Consider the following 27,571-nt stretch of genomic DNA (forward strand, 5'->3'; position numbering starts at 1 on the left):
CAAGTTTCCACACCAAATGTATGAAAAACAAAGTCGCTGTATCTGGGTCCTTATTGCACTGCCGGAAGCAATTCATTTTGCTTTTCTGCAGAAATCAAGTATCAGAAGTGAGGGCGGCTTTTGTGTCCAGATGCTATGGTCAGTGGTAGTGTGACTGAGGAGAGTGAGGAAACTTCCCAGTACAGACTGTGCGAGAGAAAGAGTCTGTAGAGAATTACCATGGCAACAGCCTGGCAAAGGATAACACCTATGGTGATAACCTGAAAAGAGAAGACAGGGGATGCTTTAACTGCACACAGAAACAGAGGGATCATAGTCAATTTCTCATGAGCCTATGTATTTTTACATAGAGCCAGGACTCCACCCTTCCATTTGCCAGGGTTCAGATTATTAAAGAAACCAAAGTAGGAGAACTGATTAAAACGGTTAAAACTGCCACTGCTCGTGGCTCACATTCCTCTAACAGTTTATGTAGACGCCCAAGAGAAATGCAAGCATGCATTACAGTCTCAGTGATAACACAAATGAGGATCCTGGCTAGTTCAGTCTCGGGAACGAGGACAGCATACCCCTGCCCAAAACTAGGAGTACTCTGCACGCTCTTCCAGAAGCCCTCGAGTGGGTTCTGTTTGTGTGGACAGTCTGCCACTTGCCCTTCGTAAAGCGCTTGGGCCCCATCACGCCGTGTGCACTGCTCACACTAGGCTCCTGCAGAGCTCCCCTCCCAGGGATGGAGCTGGTCCCCTGAGCAGGGGGAGGTCCAGACCCACAGCGTGGCAGACTTGAGCCTCATACTTGCTCTGCAAAAACACCTCAACTGGTCTTTCTAAACCTGCTGATCATGTGGCAAAAAATAATTTTTAATTACTTTTTCTTAGCAAAAGCATGTTATAAATTCTGTAATTTGCTTGATAAAGCAGTGTTCTGAAACAGGCTAAAATAAGAACAAAATCACTTCAATCATTTAGTTTATAGACAAAATTTAAACAATTTTTTTAATCATTTAAACTTCCACTTTATATAGTCCCCAGCTTAAGACTTTGCTTCAAAAATCTGATAAGCTGGGCTTGGCACAGTAGCCTAGTGCCTAATGTCCTCACCTTGTATGTGCTGGGATCCCACATGGGTGCCAGTTCGTATATCAGCTGCTCCACTTCCCTTCCAGTTCCCTGCTTGTGGCCTGGGAAAGCAGCTGAGGACAGCCCAGAGCCTTGGGACCCTGCACCCACATGGGAGACCCAGAGGAGGCTCCTGGCTCCTGGCTTTGGATTGGCTCCGCTCTGGCCTTTGTGCAACTTGGGGAGTAAACCAGCAGATGAAAAATCTTTCTCTTTCCTTTGCTCTGTAAATCTGACTTTCTAATAATAAATAAATAAATCTTAAAAAAAAACTCTAAGCTTTCAGATAAGCCCCCTACTTTAATATTTTGCCAAGAAAAACTGTATTTTCATAAAAACTTTTAGATCACATATATATTACTTACCTTATCTCTTTGGTAGTCATTAAAAATGACAGAAATGCATGCAAAACTTGGATGACATAAAAACCACAAGATACAGCCCTGAAACAAATGAGTAAGAAACCAAGTGAGTATAGCTGTGCCTTTATTTCTAGAATGCAGCAGAGGAAAACATTACTAAGCATACTAGTAAAATGATCTCAATTAATCATCAGAGTAGAGCTTACCAAAAATGGAAAAATAAATTTCTTGTTGCTGAAACATTAATATGTTCTTTCTGATCAAATGAGGGTTGAGTATTTACAAACTTCTATTTGTACACGTATCTTGGTAAACTACAAGGCATACGGATTAAGGAAAGTAAGAAATTGATAATTAAGAGGGGCAAGATGCAAACACTATGACTGTAAGAAGAAAGAAATGCACAAGTATATTTGCATACAGACACACAAAGAGCTGCTGCAAGAAAACACAAAATCATAGGCTAGCAGGGCTACCTGCTGGAGGAGCAGCAAGCGGAGTGGAGCTGAGCAGGCTAGCAGGGCTACCTGCTGGAGGGGCAGCAAGCAGAGTGGAGCTGAGCAGGCTAGCAGGGCTACCTGCTGGAGGGGCAGCAAGGGGAGTGGAGCTGAGCAGGCTAGAAGGGCTACCTGCTGGAGGGGCAGCAAGCGGAGTGGGGCTGAGCAGGCTAGCAGGGGCACCAGCACACCATACTTGCCAAATACACCCTTGTCGAACCATGGCATGGTAGCATACTTTCTTTTCCAGAATTTTGTTTCAATAAAGAATCTGACAGTATCTACTGAGATGTTTGCTATAGGAAAGATTTAGGCGGGGGTGTTGGGGGACATCGAAAAACAGGCTAACTATGTTTCCACTGGTATGAACACAGAAGGAAATCTACACAGGAATATACATTAAACATCCTTTATAGGCTCCCAGCAGGGGAGAAAACCGAGCAGATGGACAAAGCTACTCTTCAACTACTTTAGGATGCTTGACCCTATTCAGAAAGATAAAACATCTAAAAACACCTTCTTATTTTAAAGCCTCAAATTAAAAAAAAAAGTTAGGTCTTGTTTTCAACATAAAACAAGAAGAAAACCAGCTCAAAGGCACAAAGTTATCAAATGATAAGCACTCCTGTCCCTGTCAAAAATTCAAAAGCAAAATGGCACCTGCTCATCTGGTTGGACCCTGGACTGCTTCCAAGGGCTGCAGCAGCAGCTTTGCAGGGCTCAGCAAGGCACAGGAGGAATGTGGCCCTCAGGCCCCTGCTGCCCAGGGTGGGCCATCTGAGCCCTGCTCTCAGCTGCCCAGGCGAAGGGGCAGCATGAGGACAGGCTCTGGGGGAGGCAAACCTGCTCCCCTGGGACGGAGCGGGGTCAGGGGTGGGAGGTGAGGATGGGGGGGTGGCACGCGCGCACGCGCGCACACACACACACACACACACACACATTGGCACCGCTGAATGGTCCACCTGTCACAGCAATACAACTGCAGACACTGCAGCCCGCACTCCTCTCCAGGGCAATTTTTCTTAAGAATTCTGAGGCCACGGGGTGGGGGGAGGAACCCATAAACTCCAAATTGCTGAAGACACGATGACCTAGGCAAAACTGACCTGCCAAAGCCTCCAACAACAAGGCCCACATCACGTGCGGAGTAGATGTGAACACACAAAGGGCTGAGACAGAGCAGTGCCTGGCTCACGGGAGAAGTGTACGGAAGGTTAGCTAGGTTGCTTATTAACTACCCAGGGAGAGCAGCGTGCAGCGGCTCTCAGCAGCCAGCCCCCACAAGGCGTACTTTGGCAAATGTAATGTAGAACTCCCTTTTCAGTGTGCTCCTCTCCACCGTGATGATCTGATAGAGGCCACAGCCTAACGACAAGGCCAGGCAAACTTTCAAAATGAGCAGAAGGATCCCGGCTAAGTTGTGGTGCGAGTGGGAGCTGTGATGACCGGTACCTTCAAACTGCTCCCAAAGTAGTAACACACTCTGCAAAAAAAGCAAAAAACAAAAACACCACAGTCAGCGCACAAGATCCAGGTCTGCTTGTGAGAGTACCTTTAAAATACAGCCTTTTGCGAATGTGCTCTTCAACACAACACACAGATTCCTAAGACGCTCTAAGACTTAGCCGACTCTGAACACCAATTAACAAGTGCAGGAGCAGTCTTCTCCATGCTCTGATACCCTAAGCTGGAGAACAGGGAATTTTATCAAGTGAGACCCACACTGTAAAGATTTTTTTAAAAATGCTGCTGCTATAACGATTCAACTAAGACACCTGCAAGGATAAAGATAAATTGAAAAGGTTAAGAAAACCACTAATACTTCTTCAAAATCCTTTTCACTTCTACACCATGATTAGAAACCAAACTGCTCCTCATTCAGGCCTACCATCTCAGGGCAACTTGCAAAGACCCCAGCTTCCCTTTGTAAGCCAGCAGTTAACAGGTCACAACTGCTGCCTTCAGAGCTCACTCATGGTAACTTCCCTAGGTAAGGAGTTAGTGTTTGAAATATTCCTTTCAATGAGCTGGTGCTGTGATGCAGCACTTTGGATCAATGCCTGAGATGTCGTCATCCCATGTGGGCCAAGTTCAAGTCCTAGCTGCTGCACTTCCCATCTGGCTCCACGTTTATGTGCCTGGGAAAGCAGCAGGTGACCCGAGTGCCTGGGCAGACCGGGATGGAGTTCCAGGCTCCTGGCTCTGGCTTAGGCTAGTTCCGGCCCTGGCCACTGCAGTCATTTGGGAAGTGAATCAGCAGATGGAAGACCTCTCTGTATCTTCCATCTGCTGGTTCATTCCCCAAGTGGCTACGACAGGCGGAGCTGAGCTGATCCAAAGCCAGGAGCCAGGAGCTTCTTCCAGATACCCCACAGAAGAGCAGGTTCCCAAGGCTTTGGGCCATCTTCAACTGCTTTCCCAGGTCTGGAAGGGAAGAGGAGCAGTCGGGACACAAACTGACAACCACATGGGATCCCAGTGCTTACAGGTGGAGGATTAGCTAATTGAGCCATTGCACCAGGCCCAATAAAATCTTTTTTTTTTTAAATAGAAAATAAATAAATATTCACCTTAATGGTTCAGGACATTGTTACTCATCCTTGTTTATCTTTTCTATTTTGTTTTGTCTGGATAAAAAGCTCATCAAGTTCTCAGTAAGCTGTTCTGTTTAATGCTACATAGCAGAAATCAATGTCCATGTTCTTTTCATTCTTACCAAATTACCATGACGTGTTTACCATCAAACACGTAAAAAAAAAAAATGGGTGTATCCTTTGGACTTCTGTTGTCAATTCCACGCTCACAACTGAGGCATTACAGTGACATCCAAAGACTTCAGATCAGAAGTCAATGTTCGCCAATTCTTCAACTTCCGGTGCTTCCTGAGAGCTTCGTCCTCCCTGCAGGGTCACACCTGCCACCCAGACTGCACTCCTCCTAGCACTGACAGGTGAACTCCGTCATCCTGCACAGGCAACGCTTTCTTCCGAGCTCCATATGTGCTGCACACTATCGAAAATGCTATTCCTGTTCCCACCAACTTCCGCCCACCTGACTCCTTACCCTGTATTTTTACAACAAAGAGGCAGGAATATAGAACTCCCAAGGCCCAGGAGTCACACTGTTACACATTAGAACTTTTCTGTTTTCCTACGCATATGCTAATATACATTACATATTCATGTGCTCTTTGCTAGTTTTTCTCAGACACCTTTTCTGAACTATAGTTTAATATATTCCTCTAAAAGTGCACAAGTTCTGTGGTATCGCAATCTCAGTTTGTATTAATCTGTGATAATGAATTAAAATTCTAATGAATGAGGATGGCAGTTGAATTTTTAAAATAGTTGTGAATTAAGAAATGAGAATTTCAAGTGATAGTCACACTGCACTCCTTGAATCCTCAATCAAAACCATTAAGTGAGATCTTGCCCTTGTTAGCACTTCTAATCTCAATGGTTTTCTTCAGCCCTTTTCTGGCACTTTCTTCTTTCTCAATATCATTACCTGTGATAGGACTGCTTTCTCAAATCAATACTGTAAGTGCAAATACTCTGACTTCATTGAGCACCTGCAGAACTAAACAAACATCAGGAGTATGCGAACATGAACAAAGTGCTTGTCCCACTCCTCATTAACCAATTCTTCATTTGACTTCAGGCACTAAAACTTAGATTACGATTTCTTTCAGAGTCCAGGTGCATTTTCAATGACAGCAAATGCTAGTTAAAAGCTGTATAAATTTTTGTGGTCGAAGTTTTCTTTCTTGTTTCACAAGGAAGCCAGATCCCATTCTTTCTTCTTCCATAATTTGTCTTTTAATTCATCTCACACAATGACTCAAATTCTGGTATGTCTAGACAATCCTGAAGATCATTCCCAACGGCTGAATCTCAAATTCACTAATTCATTCATTCAGTGTTCACTACCACATGCTAGAAAATAGGTAAGCAAGGCCTGGGGGGGGTAGCCTAGTGGCTAAAGTCCTCACCTTGCACATGCCGGGATCCCATATGGACGCTGGTTCTAATCCTGGTGGCCCTGCCTCCCATCTAGCTCCCTGCCTGTGGCCTAGAAAAGCAGTCAAAGATGGACCAAAGCCTTGGGATCCTGCACCTGTGTGGGAGACCCTGAAGAAGCTCCGGGCTCCTGGCTTCAGATTGACTCAGCTCTGGCTGTTGCGGCTACTTGGGGGGCTAATCATCAGACGGAAGATCTTCCTCTCTGTCTTTCCTCCTCTCTGTATATCTGACTTTCCAATAAAAATAAATAAATATTTTAAAAAAGAAGAAAACAGGCAAGCAAATGCTTTAAACCTAACATGTACTTCAAACCTAACTCTACGTTGAAAAGCTGGCAGGCAGTGTGTGCTCGGTACAGCGGTCATGGTATTACTTGTGACCTGCTTCCCAGGTTGTGGTGTGTGGACTGAGGTCCTGGCTCCTATTTGGATTCTACGCTTCCATTTATGCACACCCTGGAGGAAGCAGGAGATGTGTTTGGGTCCCTGTCACTCAAGTGGGAGACCCAGACTGAGTTCCCAACTCCTGGCTTCAGTCATGTCCAGGCCCAGTCCCAACTGTTGTGACCACCTAGGGAGTGGACCATTGGACCAGCAGACGGAAGATCTCTCTCGCAAATGAAACAAAACACGGCTAGTGAGCTCAAACTCAGATCAATTCCGATTACATTCTATGGTGCTCGTATATTAGCACAGAGAAGATTCAACAAGCAGTGTGCTCTGTTACCCTTTAGATTCATCTTTCTAAATAACCTAGGTTCCTCGGGGTCTCTGTTATGCTGCAGTGTGCATTTCTGACTCTTACCACGCAGGAACCCCGGGTTACCAACACGCACCTGTGTCAGGACGATGACCACAGCAGTGCCAGTGGACGCGGGGGTGGAGTCCCACTGCAGCGGCCTGCTCTGGGCCTTCTTCATCCTCACGATGGTCCAGCCCATGCAGAGACTCAGAAGCAGGTACAGCATCTGGATCTGGGAAGCGATGTCAAAAACTACAGGCAAATCAAGATCACAATCAATCAGAATGTTGGCCTACAGATGATCCGGCACTTGTTGCACTGCCACAATGACAATACCATCCTTTTTTTTTTTTTGGTCCCCCAAAAGATGAGCTTCTTTAAGGAAAATCAGAAGAATTCAATGAGAAATTTTCAGGTGTCAATTTTGTTTATTTTTACCCCATCTTAATTTTTAAAATATTAATTAGTTTTTAACACTCAAAATAGTTCACAGATCTAATTCTCACAATGTAATGATACGCCTTTCCTCTCTCCTTCCCTCCCACTTTCTCTCATCTTTCTTTCATTTTTAAGACAACATATTTACATTTTCATGAACAATTTTAAAGAATTAAAATTTTGACCTAAAACTTGTGTGAATTAAAGTACTTAGAAATTCCATTTTACGATATACATATATGCTCACTTATCATATCTTTTTAGGTCTACCTTTAAACATCTTTGCTTCTTTCCTAGAATTTACTGCTTAATGAAATAAACAGATTTTAAATATCACTTCCATAATTTGAAGGACACTCTTGCTGTCTTTCCTGGGTTGTTACTGAGGAGGGATTTCCACAATCACTACACAGAAGCAACCTGACAGCACAGCCCCTGTAACAGCCAATGATGTACGGCTCTGACGTCAGAGTCCCCAAGACAAGCGAGGAGCTGCAAGCATTAGTGTGATGTGCCACCAGGCGGCCAGCGCTCACACTGCAGGGGTAGCCTGCTGCTTGAAGGCAAGGGGCAGCCCAGCCATCTGTCCACGGGCAAACCCTACCAGAACACCTTAAACGCTTCAAGTGCCATAACATTGGCTGGCGTATTTAAAATGCTATCACTTTTAAAAAATCATTTATATATTTTGATGTGGATTTTGAAATAAAATTGCAGTCACAAGTTAACAAAACAAAATTTTCTTCAAAGTGCCACTCAGAGCTTTGGTGCTTCCTTTATATAAGGATATTCTTAGAACAGAAAATGACCTGCATTTTTTACTTAAAAGTTGTAAAATAAAACAATCTAATGATATACCCTCTCAGATACATTTTGATTGAAAATCTAAATGGGTCTTGCCTTTTTGAAGAATATTTTTTTAAATTGGAAAGTTAGATATAAAGAGTGGAGGAGAGACAGACAGGAATATCTTCCATTGATTCACTCCCCAAGCAGCTGCAACGGCTGGAGCTGCACCGATCTGAAGCCAGGAGTCCAGAGCCTCTTCTGGGTCTCCCATGTGGATGCAGGGTCCCAAGGCTTTGCGTCATCCTTGACTGCTTTCCCAGGCAACAAGCAGGGAACTGCATGGGAAGTAGGGCTGCTGGGATTAGAACTGGTGCCCATATGAGGTGCTGGTGTGTTCAAGGCAAGAACTTTAGCCACTGGGCTATCGCGCCAGGCCTGGGTCTTGCATTATAATCATTTAACAAAACCTTTTATTTTGGAACTACGAAGAATCAGTAACACTTATCTATTGCATTATTGGAAAGTTTTTTATGGTTCAATGAAAATGCCAAATGGTCTAAAACAACATTTCTGTATGCAGCAGATATTCACAAAAAGACTGTAGTCTTTGATGAGAGTAATAGCTTGGCTATCTGATGGGTTGGTATGCCCTGCCTCTTTGGACCTAAATTTCCTCATCTAAAATTAAGCCACTTGCAGGGCTCTGTTCAGCCCTGATGCTCTAGTGTTCTAGAAGACATTCACAAGGAATCGAGCGGGGGGGCGGGGGGGAGAGGTGGGGTTCTAGAAACCAGGTCAGAGAGGAAAAGCTCCTTTGTCCATGCCAAGGGGGTGAACTGTGTGCTTCCTCTTCACCAGGGACATCAAAAGAGCGTGGCGCTGCAGGCAGTGCGCCCCCTGGCGAGCAGCCCCGGGACAGCGGACGCCACAGGACCCCAAGACACTAGGGAGCAAGGACATGAACACAGAACTATCCAAATGCGAAGAGCAATGAAGCCCAGATGGTGTCACATTCAGAATCTGCCTTGCAGCGCAAGTCTGAAATAGTTTTATACAACTTGCTGCGTCCCTGAAGTTCTCTTGGAAAGGTCATGATTATTGGATGCTTTAATGATTTTTTTTCCAATCATGCATAATTTAACATTACTTCACAAGAGTTGCTCTTATCAAAAGAAAAGATGGGAGGCTGGCTCAGTTATAGGTGCACACAAAAGCTTTGGGGCAGAAACAGAGAGACAGCTTTAGCGTAGCAGGAAGTGGAAAAAAAGCAGGGAAAAATTCCAGCTTTCAGTCCAAAAACTTTACATGTGAGTCTGCCCCTCCACTTCATCACTGACACTTTCGTCAACTACTAATCTTTGGTTTTTGAGAGACAGAGAGAGAGCACGTGCATCCATCAGCCACTTAGCTCCGTAAATGCCTGCGACACTCGACAGGACCAGGCTGAAGCTGAGAGCAAGACACACAGCCCAGGTCCCCTCCTGGGTGAGCCATCACCTGCTGTATGCCAGGGGGCGCCAGAGCTGACGGTGGAGCCAGGACTCCAAGCCAGGCAGTCTAGCAGGAGACCCAAGTGCCTTGGCTGCTACGCCAACCACCTGCTCCGTGGGCCCAGATTTTTATCTGAAAGACAGGATAAGCGGAGCTGCATTTTATTGGGCGATGGAATATGAAAATGTAGATGAATATGTTCCAAAAAAAAAAAGCTGTACACATTACCTATTAACAAAAAGAAACAGGACAGATGAGAACTAATCCTATTTTGATCTAAGCCAAACTCTAAGCAGCCTTGCCCAGAAAACTCACAACAAAAAGGTAATTAAAAAAAAGGAAACAAGCAAGAAGCATAGAGTAAGGCGATGCTTGCAAAATGCTGAGAGGGATACTCACATTCGGCCAGGCTTCCCATCCAAGGCACCCCCAGGCCGTCTCTGGAGTAACTGAGAAATGGAACAGGAGAGTATTTGTGTAAATTACACATGCAGGGAAAAACACCGTTCATAGTCAAAGCAAGCACAGTTTTGGTGGACTAATTAGGATTAATTAGATGCAACGCTGAACACAGTTGGAGGGGCTTCGAGTTACCTGGAGAAATGAATGTAGTTAGCGAAGGCCGAGCCAGCCTGTAGGAGCAGCGCCGTCGTCAGGACCTTCAGGACCGTGTGCATGGGGCCTCCTTTCTTGAGAGCCTGCCACAAGGACTGGGCAGAAATGCAAGTGATCACGAAGTACACCAGGACGAGCAGGAAGAAGAACTCGTGCAGTCCTGTCAAGAGCAGAGAGGGCTCCACATCAGCACGGCACAGCACGGCACAGCACGGCACAGCACGGCACAGCACAGCACAGCACAGCACAGCACGGCACGGCACAGCAGCGGTGGTGCAGGGCTGCGTTCCAACCTCCTGTCAACACACTCCTAGACCCTGCTTTTCACCTCAAAGTCACGGAATTCCCATTTGCAAAAGAAAAGCAAAGAATATTAAGCCTTAAACACATTTCCCTTTGGAACTAAAATTTTAACTAAAGCAGGCAGATTACACCAAACCAGTTAAAATTAATTGTGTCTGGTGGAGGGTGGGGAGGAGAAGCCCAAGGACTCAACGTTAAATCAGTTTTTTGAAAATAGTAAATAAGAACAAAGATGTCAGACACACATTGCAGAGCCACAGTGGATTCCCTAAGGAGCCAAGCCAACACTCTCCGGCAATGTGACTCCAAGTGCACCCGGGACCACGGCATCACTTGCCAACTGGCCGTGAATGCAGATTCCTGGTCCTCCCCATTGCACCTACTGACTGAGGAACCACAGGTGGAGTCCAGCACCTGCGTCTTGCTAAACCTCAGCACGACGGAGATGGCTCCTGGGGACCACTCCTGCTCTGGGGTGTCCCTTTACCTTCAATTGCCATGGGGTCAAAGTTTCAAAATGTTTGCGTTCCTTGTGCAGTGCTTGCCCCATCACAGAGGAAAGCCCGCGGAAGTGACGTGACAGTCAGCACATGACAGCACAGCTGGCTGAAACTGTCACCCCTAACCAGACAGCTGGGTGGTCAGCAGCAGCTGTTGCTCAAGGGGTATGGGTTATGCTAACCACAGTCGGAACTGAACCCACACACCACACGAAGGAGCAAGACCACAGAAGCAAGCTGCAGGAGCTGGCTCTGGAGCAGGTCAGGAGTCAGAGCAGGCCTTGGGAATCCAAGTTCTTGCCTGAACACAACTACAACTGAGCAAAGGGAGTGGCAAAGATATGAACAAAGCAAGGATGAGCAGACCTGATGGGAAAAATGGTGCCTGACATTTTAGAGGCCCCCAGTTCCCATTAGTAACTGTTCAGTATAGTCCTCAGGTCAGCGCTTGCTAAACATATTTGCTGCTTTACTTGGAACCTTTTGCCTGGGTCCTCATTTTCCAGAAGTTTCAGAAAACTTTTATGACAAACTAGCTTTGAGTTTAATGGTTCATATTTCCCTGATTGCACCTCGAGACAGTCTCCCACCTGTAGATGGCTCTGGTTGGCGAGCAGGGACAGGACTATTTCAACATGTGAAAAGTAGCCTTGGTAAAGCCATGTGGAAGATATAAGCTGTGGGGAAGGTAGCTGCTCCATCCCAGCTTTGGTGTGACGGCGAGGGAAAGCAGCAGGAAGCGCTGCTGCCACTGGGTGTCTCTCTTGCTCTACACAGAGCAATGGGGCCTGCACGGGGAGAAGGCATTTCAGATCCCAGGAAAGCAGAGACCAAGCAACACAAGGAGTAAAGTTTCTGTTTAAACTGCTTACATAGAAAAGTATGCCAGCTTTAAAAATAGTGGGACCATAACCCTGAGGTCATTACAGCACTGGAACAGGATAGAAAACACGGACACAAAAGCTGTGGGTCAGTGCCATTCCCTTGGTTATTTTGTGTTTCGAGTAAAATTTTTTCATTCCTTCTTAATGTTGACGAATTCACCATGGGCTGCACATAGGTCAACAGGCTGATCCTCCACTTTCAAGTGCTGGCATCCCATTTGGGCACCAGTTAGTTTCCCGGCTGCTCCACTTCCCATCCAGCTCCCTGCTTGCAGCCTGGGAAAGCAGTCAAGGACGGCCCAAAGCCTTGGGACCCTGCACCCACACAGGAGAACCAGAGAGACTTCGGTTTAGCTCAGCTCTAGCTGTTGTAGCTACTTGAGGAGTGACTCAGCAAATGGAAGATCTGCCTCCCAATAAAACAAATAAATATTTTTTAAAGGATTCAGCATGGCATTCTAGCTAATGTCTTATTTATAGCAGCTTATAGAATATTTATTATCACAGAAGGAAAACCCTTGGTCTATTTACTACAAAAAAAAAATCAGAATAACAGGAAGGGAAAAACTCTGGAAAACAACATAGATCCCAACAACGAGTGTTTCAGATTTACTCGAGGCTACTCCAAAAGCCCTGCAGACACTGTGACCAACACAGGAGATCATTACATTGAGAAGGCATGCTGAAAGGAACAGAACGAGGACATCTGTCCTACCTTGTGTTCACCAAATTTTACATGAAGATTCTTATCTTGACCCTGCCCACAAGAACGTTAGAAGGTGAAATACTGATTCTATATTTAGTGTTCTCTAAATCAAGGACCACTAAAAAGGTAAAAAAAAAAAAAGGCTCCTGGGTTTTTCTCTCTGGCTATCAATTTTACTTTTGCCTGCCACAAGCCTTCATTAAGAAGAAAGCAGTCTATGTTTTGTTCATTTGGGGATTAAAGTCTACTTTTAAAACAGGTGGACACTAAGTCTTACTCCAAATTATAGATGAGTTGTTAAAATTGAATGCAAGTTTTTCAAAAGCCCAGGTCTAAGCGTAATGATTGGTTTATTGTTCTATAACTTCAGCCCATTGTTTTCTGTATAAATCGTAAAGATTAAACATGATTTAATCAGTGAAAAACAAGTCATAGGCACTAAAGGAAAACACTAATGCACATGCAACAGGTGCTGAAGATGGAAAACTAGGCAGACTTCAAGGCAGGCTCACAGGGAATATTAGTAGGAAGAAGGTTTATGGGTCAGGGTCAGCAAGTTCAGCCCTAGTGAAACGATGGAGAGAAGGGAGGAGGGGGAGAGGAGTGCCTGGGCCACGTGGGCAGCTCCAGGGACACATCTGTCTGTTCACAATCCTTCTTATTTCGGGGCCCAGTGTTTCATGATATAACCAGATCTTGTCCATCATTCAAACTTCAGTGTCCTTCCCAGTGACTTGTGGAGAATTGGTCCACCCTTGTCTTCTCTACGTCACTTTAACTTACATCTCTTACAACACCATACAAGTGTACAGCACCCAGTTCTGACCAGTCAAATTTCTCAGAGAGCTTCTGCAACACATTTTCTTACTCTTAAAAGATACCAAGTTTTGGAGTCTTTGAGATCTGATATCCATGACTATGACAGCTAGTTGTGAACTGAAGGGAACTAGCCTAGAGACAAAGCTAACAGCCAGAGGACAGCAGGCTGGAGAGACGCCGAGAAAACTGCCCTGGAAGATCCCCACAACACCGGCTGCAAATAAGTGTCTTATTGTCTATGCAATTGCCATTTGGGCTTTCTGTGACTTTAAGCCAAAAGCATTAATCCTGTTAACCAGCAACATGTCATCTAAGCTACGTGGGAAATCCACCTCGTTATCTTTTGAGACATGTAGGAAGCAGAGACAACAGAGAAGAATGAATGTATTTATGGGGATCTTAAAAACAGTGAGGTGGCAGATGCGGCGAAGCCTGTACTGATTCCAGGGTAAAGTGGTCTGAATGCCTTTAGGAAACAGAGCTCACACAATTCTGGTTACTCCTTTTGGCCTCTAAAACCACAAACACAGTTACTAAGGAGTTTCAACCTTTTAGAAAGCAGTTTCATTTCATCCTACCTTAAAGCATAATTCTATTCAACACTCTCTCAAGTAACATAAATGTGCCTTAGTTTTTTTTTTTTCATTGTTGTTATTCTCTTTTTTGTTTCAGACCAACTCTAAAATAGATTAGCCAAAGTCTGGTAGATATAAAACACATAACTGGTTTGAAAGAAAACAAATTATAAAATTTAACCAGAATAAGTAACACTGTTGCGATTTGTAGCTCGTTGCTCTAATTCAAACCTCTTCAATCTATGCTCACACTCAGTTCTCAGTAAGAAGCGGAACAAACCAATTTTCCCTGTTCAGAGCAGATAATTAGACAAACTAGCAAAAATTTCTAAAGTGAACTAATTGGAGATTATTCCCTGGAAACGAATTCCATACCCAAAGCTCCAGGGCAGGAAGAATACCTCTTGGGCCTCTAAAACCACCACGTTCCCCAACCCATCTGGACCATGGACTTGATTGCTGTTGTGTCCTGCACATCAGAAGGAACGTCAGAGCTCTGACTGCCAACACCTGGCTTCCACGCCAGCCCAAACCCATTGGGCCTCCGGGTGTGGACAGCTAGTTTTTTCTTTGTAAACTCTGGATACCTGCACAGTGATGAGTTGAGAATCACGGATGTAGGCAGAATCTCTCAAAAAGCTTTTCAGCATTCTTAACCAACACAACGATGGGTTCTTTAGGATCCCATCAAGCTAGCCACATTAACAGAACTGGAGGATGCTTACTTCTGACCCTTTTCCTTCACTTGTTTTATTATTATTATTATCATTTTATGATACATTTCCACAGGCCCTGAGATTTCATTTACCTCCTCCCCAAGTCCCCAAGGGGAGAAACGACTTCTGGGGGCTTCCACAGACCAGGCCACTGCACTCACAGGTAGGTAAAGGAGGCAGGGTGGCTTTGAGGGGAGAAGCCGGATGGCATGTGTGGGTTAGGTTAGCGTACCCATCCACATGAGAGATCTGGACTGGGTTAAGTGGTATTACTTGCTGCCTGCCAGGGCACATGAAAGCTGGAGTTTGGGGGCAGGCCTGGCTGGGTGAGGCCACAGCATTTGCCTGTGAGTGTGTGGCAGGGGGTGGGCCACAGCACCCACTGGAATGCCAGGGAACTGGATGATTGGGGGGCAAATTCTGTAGGGGATTTGTGGGCCTGCCTCTGTGGGACTCAGCACCCACTGGCTTCCACAGGAGCTGGGGGTGGAGGCAGACTGGGCTAGGCTGGACCACAGAACCCACATGATACTCATAGGAGCCAGGGCTAAGAGGAGGCTGGGAGGGACATGCTGCAGCCCCGACTAGCACGTGCAAAGGCAGGAACCGAGGGCAAAGCATGCCAAGTGGGGCTGTGACACCCGCTGGCACGCGTGAGACCTAGGGTTGGGAGCAGGTCTGGTAGGGGAACTTGGGGAACTCCTCTCCTGGGCTGCATCTCCTACTGTGGACAACAGTATGTATAAATGTTTTGAAGTCAAAGGATTTTTTTCAAATGCTTATCCCTGTATAAACCAAATTATTTGTGACCTATTATCTACAGCACATGCTCTTTGAGTTGCTTTTCTGTGTGCCAACTTGACACTTCAAAGCAGACACCTGGTTCAGACTGAAGTGGCACCCTCCTGCGTAGCCCCCGTCCACCCCACCTAAAGCCAGAATGGAATTTTTCTTGTTCAAGTGAATAATGAACTCATGAAAAGGTAAACCCCTTTCCACCTATTTTTTTTCCTGATACATGGTCTAGATCCTTCCCCCAACATGGTAACTTAGCAAATTTGTTATGCTTTGTAGCATGTTCCTCGTGCTACAAGAAACCATTTGTTTCTGTTGGGTCTAGGAATCTCACTTCAGTAGGATAGGTAATCTAAAATCTTGATGAAATAGTTGCTGGAAGTCAGCCTGCCTCCAGAAGACATCTCAGACTGTGAGCACTCCTAACGGCGAGCTCCAATGCAGGCAGTTCCTGCGTGTACCTGCACGAGCCAGCGAGGGCCAGTTAGGACAAGCAGGCCAGGTGCCTGTCCCACATGATCATTCAATGATTTACCAATCTTGGTTGTTCAATTTATGAACCTTTTCTTCTTTACAAAATAACTAATGCAAAGTAACGGAAAAAACAAAAATGACTAGAATGGGGCCAGCGTGGTGGTGTGATGAGCTAATCCTCTGCCTACCTATACTGGCATTCCCATACGGGTGCCAGTACATGTCCCATTGCTCCACTTCCCAGCCAACTCTCCACTTACGGCCTGGGAGAGCAGCAGCAGATGGTGCACGGCCTCGGGACCCTACACCCACGTGGGAGACCTGCAAGAACCTCCTAGCTCCTAGCTTCAGACTGGCCCAGCTCTGGCCATTGCAACCATTTAGGGAGTGAACCAGTGAATGGAAGACCTTTCTCTCTGTACCTGTGTTTTTTCAAGTAAAATAAATCAATCCTTTAAAAAAAGTGAAAAAAATACATAAAGGAAATGACAGACTATATAATTCTACCATGCAGAATAAGGAACCTACTTTTGTGAATATTTCTGTCCTTTGGTTAGATACATTGGTTACTTTCAATTAAGAATTCTGAAAAGATAACATGAAGATATTTGTACACAAATCTTTTTCTGAGCTTAGGACATATTTAAGCATTCTTACCAGACTCTTCAGCGCTAAAATGATCCAACGGATTCCCTTCAGCATCTGGGTTTAGTAAGACCATCTCAAATGGGACGTCTTCCTCCGGAGGAGCCTCCTCGGCAGCTCGGCACGTGTATTTGTCTGCGTAAAGCACGTGCCACGTTTGTGGAGACGGACTCTGGGACACTGTCATATTATGTTCTGTCTGGTTCATGGTCACTTTAAAGAGAAAGAAAACGGCATCTTTCAAAGCAAAATTCTCCAATATATTCACTGAGAGTAAGAACTAATCTGAGGGTGGTCTCCTTTATCGGTGCTTACTACTTCAGAAATCCTATCCTTCTGAGTGACATTAGCACCCCGGATCCGGTCACTGGTCAAGGCCTTCATCTACTCTCCTGAGGGGTAACAGTCTGTTTTGTTTCTGTTTTTTTTGACATTCAACACGTGTTGATATCTTTACCTAAAACAGTATCGAACCTGTGATTGCAAAGTAAATGAAAACAATATGCCAGCATAAAAATTAGAGGAATAAAAGAGGGAAAGAGGAAGGGGTAGGAGGTGTCTCTATGCTCCCAAATCTATAGCATGAAAATTATTCACAGGGCGTGGCGGTGTGGCCTAGTGGCTAAGGTCCTCACCTTGAACGTGTCGGGATCCCATATGGGCCCCGGTTCTAATCCCGGCAGCTCCACTTCCTCTCTATCTCTCCTCCTCTCTGTATATCTGACTTTGTAATAAAAATAAAATAAATCTTTAAAAAATAAATAAATAAATAAATAAATAAGAAAATTACTCACTTCATATAAGTAAATAAAATTAAAAATTAGAAAAATATGTCCACTGTAGAAGTGCGCGTCGTGGCGCAGTGAATTGAGCTGTTGCCTGGGCATTCTGCATCCCACACTGGAGAGCAGATGACAGTCCCAGCTACTCCACTTCTGGTCCAGCTTCCGGCCTACCATCTTGGTGGGCAGGCAGACGACGGCCCAAGGAGGAGAGCCGGATGGAGTTCCTAGCTTCTGTGCCGACCTGGCCCAGCCCTTGCTGTTGCAAGCATTTAAGGAGTGAACTAGCAAATGGAAGCACTCTCACTCTATTTCACTCTCATATGCTATCTTTCAAATAAACATATAAATCTTTAGAAAAACGCTACATCTCAACCAAAGCAATTACTATCAAAATACTATGAACCACTGTAAGGGGATGGTATTGCAGCTTAGTGTATTAAGCTGCCACCTGCAGCCCAGGTGTCTCACATAGGCAGAGGACTGAGTCCCGGCTGCTCCACTTCTGATCCAGCTCCCTGCTAATGCTCCTGGGAAAGCAGCTGATGGTCCTGGACTTCAACTCTTTGGGAGACCCAGAAGCTCCTGGCTGCTGGCTTCAGCCTGTCCCAGCCCCCAACTACTGTAACCATTGGTGAGTAAATCAGTGGATGGAGGATCTTTATCTCTCTCCTCCCATCCCAACTCTATCTTTCAAAAAGTAAATAATTCTTTAAAGAATCACTGTAAATTGTTTTGCTAAAATTTTGAACTTTAATTTTAAATATTTTGAGTTTCCAATGAGATTAGCAACCTCAGATTTTTTCACAGTTTTTAAAATGTACGCAAAAGTTATGACTTCCTCACTTTTCAGCGCACAGTCTGTGTCATTAACCACATTCACGATGCTGTACAACAACTGAGTAACTTTTTAAAAGATTTATTTATTTTTATTAGAAAGGCAGACATATCAGATTTAGGAAGAAAAGGAAAGATGGAAAGATCTTTCATCCACTGGTCCATCCCCAAGTAGCCATAATGGCTGGAGCTGAGCCAATCTAGAGCCGGGAGCCAGGAGCTTTTTCTAGGTCTCCCACATGGGTGCAGGGTCCCAAGGCTTTGGGCCATCCTCCACTGCTTTCCCAGGCCACAAGCAGGGTGCTGGATGGGAAGTGGAGCAGCTGGGACACGAACCAGTGTTCAGACTGGATCCTGGTGCTTTCAAGGTGAGGATTTAGTCATTGAGACACTATGCCAGGCCTGCAATAACATTTTTTGAAAATTGCAATAAATTTACAACAGATCACTTGGCTTTGAAAATCTTAGCTAAAATCTATGGATGACAAATACTTTGAGATGACCTTCCAAAATCTTTTTCTAATTGGTCATTTTTTTAAATTATTGTTGGAAAGTCAGATATGCAGAGAGAAGGAGAGACAGAAAGATCTTCCATCCGCTGATTCACTCCCCAAGCAGCCGCAATGGCCGGTACTGCACTGACCCTAAGCCAGGAGCCCAGAGTCTCTTCCAGGTCTCCCACATGGTTGCAGGGTTCTAGGGCTTTGGGTCATCCACAACTGCTTTCCCAGGCTACAAGCAGGGAGCTGGATGGGAAGTGGGGCAACTGGGATTAGAACCGGCACCCATATAGGATCCTGGTGCATGCAAGGTGAGGACTAGCCACTAGGCTACTGCATTGGGCCCTGGTCCGTCTTTTTTAAGTAGAAGGTACCAACAGTAGTAAAAATTGAGAAATTACAGGAATACAAGTTATTATGCTAGGTTTGATTAATACACAAGGCAGTGTGGAGTAAGCAGAAGAAAGATTCACAGAATGTTGGCTTCAGAGTTTGAACTGAATCTAAGCTTCAGGACTTACCTGCTATGGTTTTGGGCAAGGTTCATTTTCTTCATTTTTAAACTGAAGGTAATGCAGCAGAGAGCTAATGCATGGACTAAGCTACACAAGCAGCCTTGCAAGGCATCAGCCACGCAGTGCTTGCTAAGTAAATGTGAATTCCTCTTTAAAACAATGTGGCTGAACCACTAAGTGTTCTCAATACATAGAGATCCTGCGCCTGCCGGGGCATTCGCAGACAACGTGGGAACAGCTTTACTTTCATGATAGCTAGCAGACTTGGAAGGAAGCTGTGCTGTCTCCTATACAGTTTCTGAGAAAGTGTAGCAAAGATTCTAGTTTCTGTTAACTATTTAAAGGTCTTAAGTTGAAAATTTAATATATGATCACCAATTGGTTCAGAAATAAATCTGTTTAAACGAGCAGTTATGGGGCCCAGTGCAGTAGCCTAGCAGGTAAAGTTATCTTCTTGCACATGCCAGGATACTATGTGGGCATTGGTTCATATCCCAGTGGCCCCACTTCCCATCCAGCTCCCTGCTTGTGGCCCGGGAAAGCAGTCGAGGACAGCCCAAAGCTTTGGGACCCTGTACCCGCGTGGGAGACCAGGAAGAGGCTCTGGGCTCCTGGCTTCAGAATGACATAGCTCTGGCCATTGTGGCCGCTTGGGGAATGAATCAGTGGACGGAAGATCTTCCTCTCTTTCTCTCCTCTTCTCATTTTCCAATAATAATAGTAAATAAAAAAGTTTAAAAAGGGGGCAATGCTCAGTGACAAAATCTGGACATCATCACCCAACGACTTGGCTGTGTTGTCCAGTTGCCACCATTTTCTGTTAAATAAAATAATATAACATCACCATTATATTATTATCAACTCATTTTCTCATGTGGCACCTTAAATTCTGTGGATTTACATCAGGGATAAACAGAGGTGTGGTCCAGGAGGTGACAGTAGGCTTCGTTCTTTGTTTTGTGGTCTCTTTGAACAAGTCTCTTAACTGTGCGTTCACTGCTTTTGAGATAAGACTGCATAGCCCAGCACAGCCACTCTGCGCGTGCTCCAGCCTCAAAGAGGGGCAGAACTTGAAACAGCAAATGATGTCGAATGGCTAATTGCCCAATCCCGTTATAAAAGGAAACAATATGGCTAACCAATTTACATAAAATAATAAAATGCTCTCCCTCTTAAATGATTTCTCTAACATTCCAAGTCTACAAAAGAAGTCCTAGAATGCAAAATGACAATATCAAAATGTTTCCTATACATATTTAGTTTCCATAATCTTAGCAAATCTGTGAATTTTTCTTGTTAGGTATTTCTTAGAAAGAAGCCTAGACATTATTTTCAGTGCTTTTAAATGCTCTATTTGCTTACTTAAAAAATCTACAGTTTTTAGGCTTTTTAAAAACCTTGATGTTTCATGATATCAGAAATAAAGCAAGACTGAAGAATAAATTTTCAAAACAATTAATTTGGGAGTCAAGCAGCCCCTGACAGCAGGGATTTCTGCCGTCCCCTGGCCTTTGTAGAGAGCCCAGCGGCAGGGAGGCTACACCCAGGACAGGGCATGGTTAACGAGTTTACCAAACAGGTCGAAGGCTCACAGGCTCGTTAACAGTCAGGAAGTACACTTCTTACAAGGACATCAAAATATGTGCAGAGCACAGCATCATGAATTCAGGAATATTCCATGTTTATTTCAAAACACTTAAGCTCCTAGATAGCAGCATAATATAAACAAGACCAGGATGTATAAAAGAGACAATAGCTGTTCTTGAGATTAGGAAAGAATCAATGAAAATATGCAGAAAACTCTCTGTGTGTTTATACAAACATTCGTATTTATTATTTGGCTTCAAGTCCCAAAACATAAACAGTTTCTATTCCTCTAAAACTCTTGTTTCCTGATCTCTTCTGCCCCATAATTCCAAAGAATATCCCAGCACTCAAGAGAACAGAAAAGACAGGGGAAAACCTAACGCCAATTATGGCCCGAGGTTTGATTAAGTTACACTCAGTCGACCCGAGGGAATTATGTTGCACACAGCAGGACCTCAGGATGCTCAGGCAAACTCACCCATTGCTCAGGAAAGACGACAAGTTCAAGGACAACACAATCCTGGGACCAGTCCCTAGTGCTGACTCTCAGTCTAGTGCTCTTCCGACTGCACTGTACTGTCTCCCTACACACAAGTTCAGGGAATATCAGAATATGACTGAAACAAAAATGATGCTTTTCCAAGTACACACAGTACCTGGTAAAGCACTGACCATGTGTTACAAGAAGACAAAACAATATTCCTACAGCTCAAAGCCCTAACCTGCTTGGCAAGTTCATATGTTAGAAAGAAAACATCTTTGAGGTTCCAAACGGAAAGCAAGCAACCTACCAACCAATAAACCCCTCAAGCATTCAACTCTGGTTATTCATCCTAAAATAATTAGTGACTAAGAGCGAGAGTACCCTAAATCCTCATTCAACAGCATCATCTATTTAGTCCTCACTGTGCTCATCACAATTGCAACTCCACGTTTATTCTCACTGATGGGATTCAATGCTGTGACCTCAATTAGCCTTAAGGATTGTGAGTGGCAGAGGTTCCTTGGTTTCCTGTTTGTCAGCTGAGTGATAGATATGCCAGTTCCTGAAACAGGGAACAATGGAAGAGAACTAGGTTTCAATGTAAAAGGCTGTGAGTTGTTTTTGAATATCATTAGACGTGGGAAGCAAAGGGCATGAGCTTTTATACGTTTATACAAATGGTGAGCAAGTCCGTGTGGAAACGCAAGGGTAACTGGGAAATGGGCAGCTGGACAAATTTCTCCGAGTTCCGAAATTCAGAGCTGGAGTAAGTAACTTCAGGTAACTGTCTCTAATGTCATTCAGCACGCTGTGGATGCCACTTCACAAATCCTGATGAAAGGTTCCCACCAGGGATGGTGGCACACATTCGTGCCCTCTAATTTCATTCCTCTTCTGGCTGTCATATGAAGGAAGCAGGTAGCTATTGAGATTAAGACTGGATGTCTAGAAATGGGAGTGTTTTGCTAAAGTAGAGTCTTCCATTACCTACAGGAGTCCCTGAATAATGGGAGAAACAGAAAAAACACGATTTCTCATACCATGTCACGCATGCTCCAAAATGCTAAGGGTGTCCAATAAACCAATTAATTTCCAAGGAGTAAAAGTGGTCCATGCTCTGCCCACTCACTCTGAATACTTAAAATCCTAATTCATGGGATTGTGTTTCTACAATGCGACCAAGGATTCACGGATAAAAGTAGGCAAATGATGTGATGTTGACACAGCATTTTGTCGCCAACTCACTGCTCTTCTGTCTCCACAGCACAATATGAAACAGCATCACTTAGTGACGTTAGACAACAGAGCTGACGTATACGTTCAGTGTTCAGCTCACTGCTGGAACACATGCCACAGCCACTGCAGGCCACTACGGGGCCAGAATGTGGCTGGGCACTGGCATGAACAATGCAGAGTACACCAGTGGGAATGAAGGGAAGGATTCCTGCATAAATTATTTGGAAGTCTGTTTCTAAAACTTTGGATAATAAAGGGGAGAAAAGTTAGTCTACCTTTTACATAAGGAAACAGCTTCCTCAAAATTCAGCATAGAATCCACAGACAATTTGTAATACGTGCTGTCATGAAACAAGTCAGAATGCATAGGGACTATGCTATACTCCAACATTAAAAAGACAAAATATTTATTTTAATGGTCAAAGAAGGGCTATACTCACCTGTCAGCTGGGCTTTGGCTAGTTTTTCATGGCAGCTGTAATCCTGACTGTTTTCCTGCAGCTTCAGCCACTCTGGGGCTTGGAATAGGTGGAGTTTAGCTTCTTTTCCCATCGCTACTGCTATGTTGTTGATTCTGACACACAGAAGAGCATGGTCACCTTGACAGTGAAACAGAAATCATCAGCTAGCTTGGTCATGTAGGGAACTGAGATCCAAGACCCTTCAACACCCCACTTACCAACACGGGCATTTCAACAGCACAGGCTTTTGGGTGGACATTGGCATGGTGGTTAAGATTCTGCCAGGGATACCCGCATCCCAAACTGGAGGACACCCAGCTTCTCTACTTCTTTTCACTTTTTCTAAGATTTTATTTATATTTGAGAAGCAGATTTTTAGAGAGCAGAAGTCTTTCATCCACTGGTTCACTCCCCAGGTGGCAGCAATGGCTGGAGCTGAGCCATTCCGAAGCTAGGAACCAGGAGTTTCTTCTGGCTATCCCATGTGGGTGCAGAGGCCCATTGACCTGAGGCATCCTCCACTGCTTTCCCAGTCCATAAGTAGAAAACTGGATCAGAACTGGAGCTGAGACGCGAATGCGTGCTCTGGGATGCCAGCGCTGCAGGTGGATCCGCTTGCTATACCACTGTGCAGGCCCCAGCTGCTCCACTTCTGATCAGGTTTCCTGCTAGTGAGTTTCCTGGAAGATGATGGCTTAATTATTGGAGGCCCTTTCATGCATATGGGAGACTCAGGCTGAATTTTGGGTTCCTAACTTAAGCCTGGCCTGGCACTGGCTAATATGGAGATTTAGGAAGTAGACCAGTATCCCTCTGTCACTGTCTCCTAGCCTTGCAAATAAAGATTTAATGCATAATTTCTCTTAAAATTCAACTAAGTAAATCCATCTGGAATGGCCATCACATTCAAATGAGATTAGCCAATATTGCTCTGTTTCCCTGCAATTTAGCTGGTACTGGATAACATTTCTTTACACAGCAACAGCTAGATGGTCACTGTAATAGAACTTCTGTCTCATTTCATACCTGCTCAAGCCTTCTCAATTGTCAGAGATAATTTGTAAACATATACCAAAGATTATTTTATTATATATTGACATTATTATAGTTTTCATGTAAAAAGCAAGTATAGGTAATAGCAAAAAAGCTTAGGTGAATGTCTTGGGGATAAACACTTTACACTTGCAACAAAACTTGACATTAGAGACTTCTCCAGAAGGACTTTTGGAACAGTGTGGTTCTTTAGTGTGAAGCAGAAAGGGCCTGCGGACAGGCAGCGGCATGTAAGGCCCAGACCAGAAATGCCAAGGGGCGCTTGTCTCCAGGAGAGGTGATTCTGTTTCTATTTTTCTGTCTTCTGCTTTCTTTGTTAAAATTACTAAAGATTTTAAATACATTTTAAAATGTGTAACAAAGCCTGCCTAAAATAATTACAATTAGCTACAGCCTTCAAAGTGATTTCTAACATCCATTAACATTTTAAATTGTATTAACATTTTAAATTTTAAATCATATCCAGAATTAACCATGTTAGTACAGTTTCAGCACTGCTTTCCTGAACTGGAATTCACTGCAAGTCGGTAGTCATTAGCTATATAAATCTATATGTATAATGTATAAAGATGAGTACAATTTTATACGTAAGAGGAAGAATACACATGTTAACACATCCCCGGTGTCTCTCGTGAAGTCTGAATCGAGTCTGCTTCTCCTCTCTCATGGCTTAAAAAAATCGACACCAAAATAAACTTACTTGTAGTTTCCATAAAAAAGGCTTTTGGGGCCCGGCGGCGTGGCCTAGCAGCTAAAGTCCTCGCCTTGAAAGCCCCGGGATCCCATATGGGCGCCGGTTCTAATCCCGGCAGCTCCACTTCCCATCCAGCTCCCTGCTTGTGGCCTGGGAAAAAGCAGTCGAGGATAGCCCAAAGCTTTGGGACCCTGCACCCGTGTGGGAGACCCTGAAGAGGTTCCAGGTTCCCGGCTTCGGATCGGCACGTACCGGCCCGTTGTAGCTCACTTGGGGAGTGAAACATAGGATGGAAGATCTTCCTCTCTGTCTCTCCTCCTCTCTGTATATCCGGCTTTCCAATAACAATAAAATCTTAAAAAAAAAAAAAAAGGCTTTTGAATATTTATTTATTTGAACAGTGGTGACAGAGTGGTTGGGGGCAGTGAGGGAGTATGCCATCCATTCTCTGGTCCACCCGCCAAATGGCCACAACAGGCATGCCTGAGGGGGGAGGTCCGTCCTGGTCCGCCCCCCCCCCCCCCCCCCGTGGGGTAGGAGCCCAAGTACTCAGGTCATGTGACACTGCCTTCCCAGCACCATGGCCTGGACACTGGGTCAGAGGCAAAGGGCCTGAGGCTTGAACCAGTATGCCCATAGAAGATGTCAACATTGCAAGCAGTAGGTTCACCTGCTGTGCCACGACATTGGCATCATGCATAAACTTCTGGGAATATCTTGGCATGTTTACCAGGTAACCAAGAATTGGCCAGGGGCCTCCAAGTTGCTCTGCTGACGGTGAGGAATAATCCTGCACAACCCTGACATTCTAGAACCATCACGCTGTTTATGAGTCAGATTGCTGTCCCTGTCAACACTCCAAGGATGCTAACAGCCGACTGAGGAAATCAAAACAGTACCAAGAATTAAGAATAAAACTGTCTTCTTTCACCCAAGGCACATTCCACGTGGGATTTTGGAAAACTGAGTTGTATTATTTTCCTATTTTAACAATTTCAGATAAAAAAAACCACGGCTTCCCTTCCTTTATTTATACCATCAATTCTGCAATTTGTAATCATTAGACTTCCTCCCCACACCACAGTCACTCCCTCTCTGTCATCTCCTGAAACGCCTTTTCAGGCCAGTATTCTGATCGTCATAGCTGCATCTTTCACTGTTAAAAGATGATAAACCAGAGATCCTAACTTCCTCAAGGAAAAGGGTCATTTGGAGTATTGGTGCCAAGAAAAACCTTTAGATGTGTAGAAGACGTATTAATGAGGCAGAAACGAAAGCAAACTCCTAATTTGTTCACTGAAGATGTCATTATCGATTTTCGAAGGAGGCCCTCAGGTAGGGTGCGCTCTGATTTCCTTAAGGGCCAGGGAAAACCCATGCCCTGGGACACGCATGTGCGTCGCCTGAATGCTTGGGCCTCATGGTGCAGAATCAACCAACCCCGCGAGTGTCTAAGTAACCAAAGCGTTCTGGGAGGCATGATGACTAGACTGGTGTGTCACTTGCTTTCTAGAACTTCTCTGCTGTTGTCTCTACCAAACTGGTCGGAGAGGGGGGGAAACCCTCAGGAATCTAAGCCCCGCAGCTTGGATGGGGAGGACCTTGCCTACAGTGAGTGAGTGTAGGCCATGTGGCTGGGCCAGCGATGGAGAGTCTGGAGAGAGGCAGTCGTTTGCTCGGGAAGGACTGAGGAAACTGGGTGCAGGTGCAGGAACACAGCCTAAGCGCGACAGGGGCAGCCCGGGGCCCGGCCGGCGGCGGGAGTGGGCTTGGCCAGCGCGGGCAGCGGGTCAGAGGTGAGGCTGCACCCGTCGCCCGGCCAGCCCAGCCCAGCCCAGCGTGGCGCCGCCGCCGGGGCCGGGCGTCCCCCGGGAGGCGGGGAGGAGCGGCCCGCACGCCTTCCTCCCTCTCCCCGCCCCCCGACCTACCGTGGAACTGGAAGTGGCCGATGCTCTGGCCCTGAGCGTCTCGGGCCGCGGCGCTGCTGAAGCTGCCCCGGAGGGTCTTACTCTGGCTGCCCCGCGGCCAGCAGCAGCACGTGAGGGCCACTGCCAGCAGCCGCAGCGGCCCCATCCCCGCGCCCACCGCGGCCCCTGACCGCCCGCGGCCGCCCGCCCCACGTCGGCAGCGGAGAGGGGGCGGAGCCAGCGCGGCCGACCCCGCCCTGAGAGGCGGAGATCCAATGAAACGAGCGCCTCGTCCAAGCGCTGAGGATCATCGCCAATCAGAGGCCGTGGTGGGCGGGATGTGCGGATGCACGCGTCCCGTCGCATCCCAGCGTTTGGGCTGGTTCCCGGAGAATCGGGAGGATGTCGCTTCTGGTTACGGAGAAAGGATCGGGCGCCCAGGAGGCCCGGCGCGTCCTGTTGGGGCGCGTGCGCAGACGCGCTGGCCCGGTGCGCCAGGCCTTTGCGTGGCGTTGCGTGCTGTGTGGATTTCAGAACTAACCGCGTCAAGCTTAACGGGACCGTGTCTGATTCTGAGGGAAACTCCCTCCAACCAAGAACCGGGTTCTTACTCAGCTTTTCCTCAGTGCTTGTACACTGAATATTGGACATACCTGCTTCAGTATCTGATAGACGCTTACCAAGTCCAAAGTTCACGCTCCACTCACCTGGGCACCCAGAACCATCCTTTTCCTTGTCTTCTTGAATGACAGTGCATTCTTAACTACCCCCTCATCAGTTCAAGGACAAGGGTGGTGCGTTCCTCTGGGGCAAGGGCAGGAAGGTTATTCACTCCATCACCTACTGAGCCTATGACAACTCGCCCATTTCCAGTCTCGGTGCTGATTGGCCCGAGAGGCGCAGGACTATGTCGGAATCGCTTTCCCTTGAAGCCTGCTCTGTTGCCTGGAGTACAAACCCCCCAACGTTACCGCTGTGAATTCACTGAACACCTCAAGTTTCTGGCTCTAGGCCCTTATCACTGG

At 45.6% G+C, this 27,571-nt stretch overlaps 1 protein-coding gene across 2 annotated transcripts; it reads right to left on the reverse strand.

The window, feature by feature from the left end:
• On the reverse strand, positions 1-26,801 carry GPR180 (G protein-coupled receptor 180). Of its 2 annotated transcripts, none has more exons than XM_004577402.3 (9): positions 26,568-26,801; positions 22,872-23,030; positions 16,503-16,703; positions 10,053-10,233; positions 9,858-9,907; positions 6,835-6,992; positions 3,269-3,460; positions 1,484-1,561; positions 1-260 (listed from the first exon to the last, which is right to left on the reverse strand). In XM_004577402.3, exons 1-9 carry the CDS (start codon positions 26,710-26,712, stop codon positions 102-104), a joined length of 1,323 nt encoding a protein of 440 aa, XP_004577459.2. In that variant the 5' UTR covers positions 26,713-26,801; the 3' UTR covers positions 1-101. The 2 variants fall into 2 exon arrangements, with proteins under 2 accessions (XP_004577459.2, XP_058526650.1); XM_058670667.1 differs by having other exon boundaries at positions 22,872-23,005; positions 26,568-26,705.
• Positions 26,802-27,571: the final 770 nt, after the last annotated feature.

This window comes from Ochotona princeps, chromosome 12 (genome assembly GCF_030435755.1).
Source record: "Ochotona princeps isolate mOchPri1 chromosome 12, mOchPri1.hap1, whole genome shotgun sequence".
Lineage (NCBI taxonomy): Eukaryota > Metazoa > Chordata > Mammalia > Lagomorpha > Ochotonidae > Ochotona > Ochotona princeps.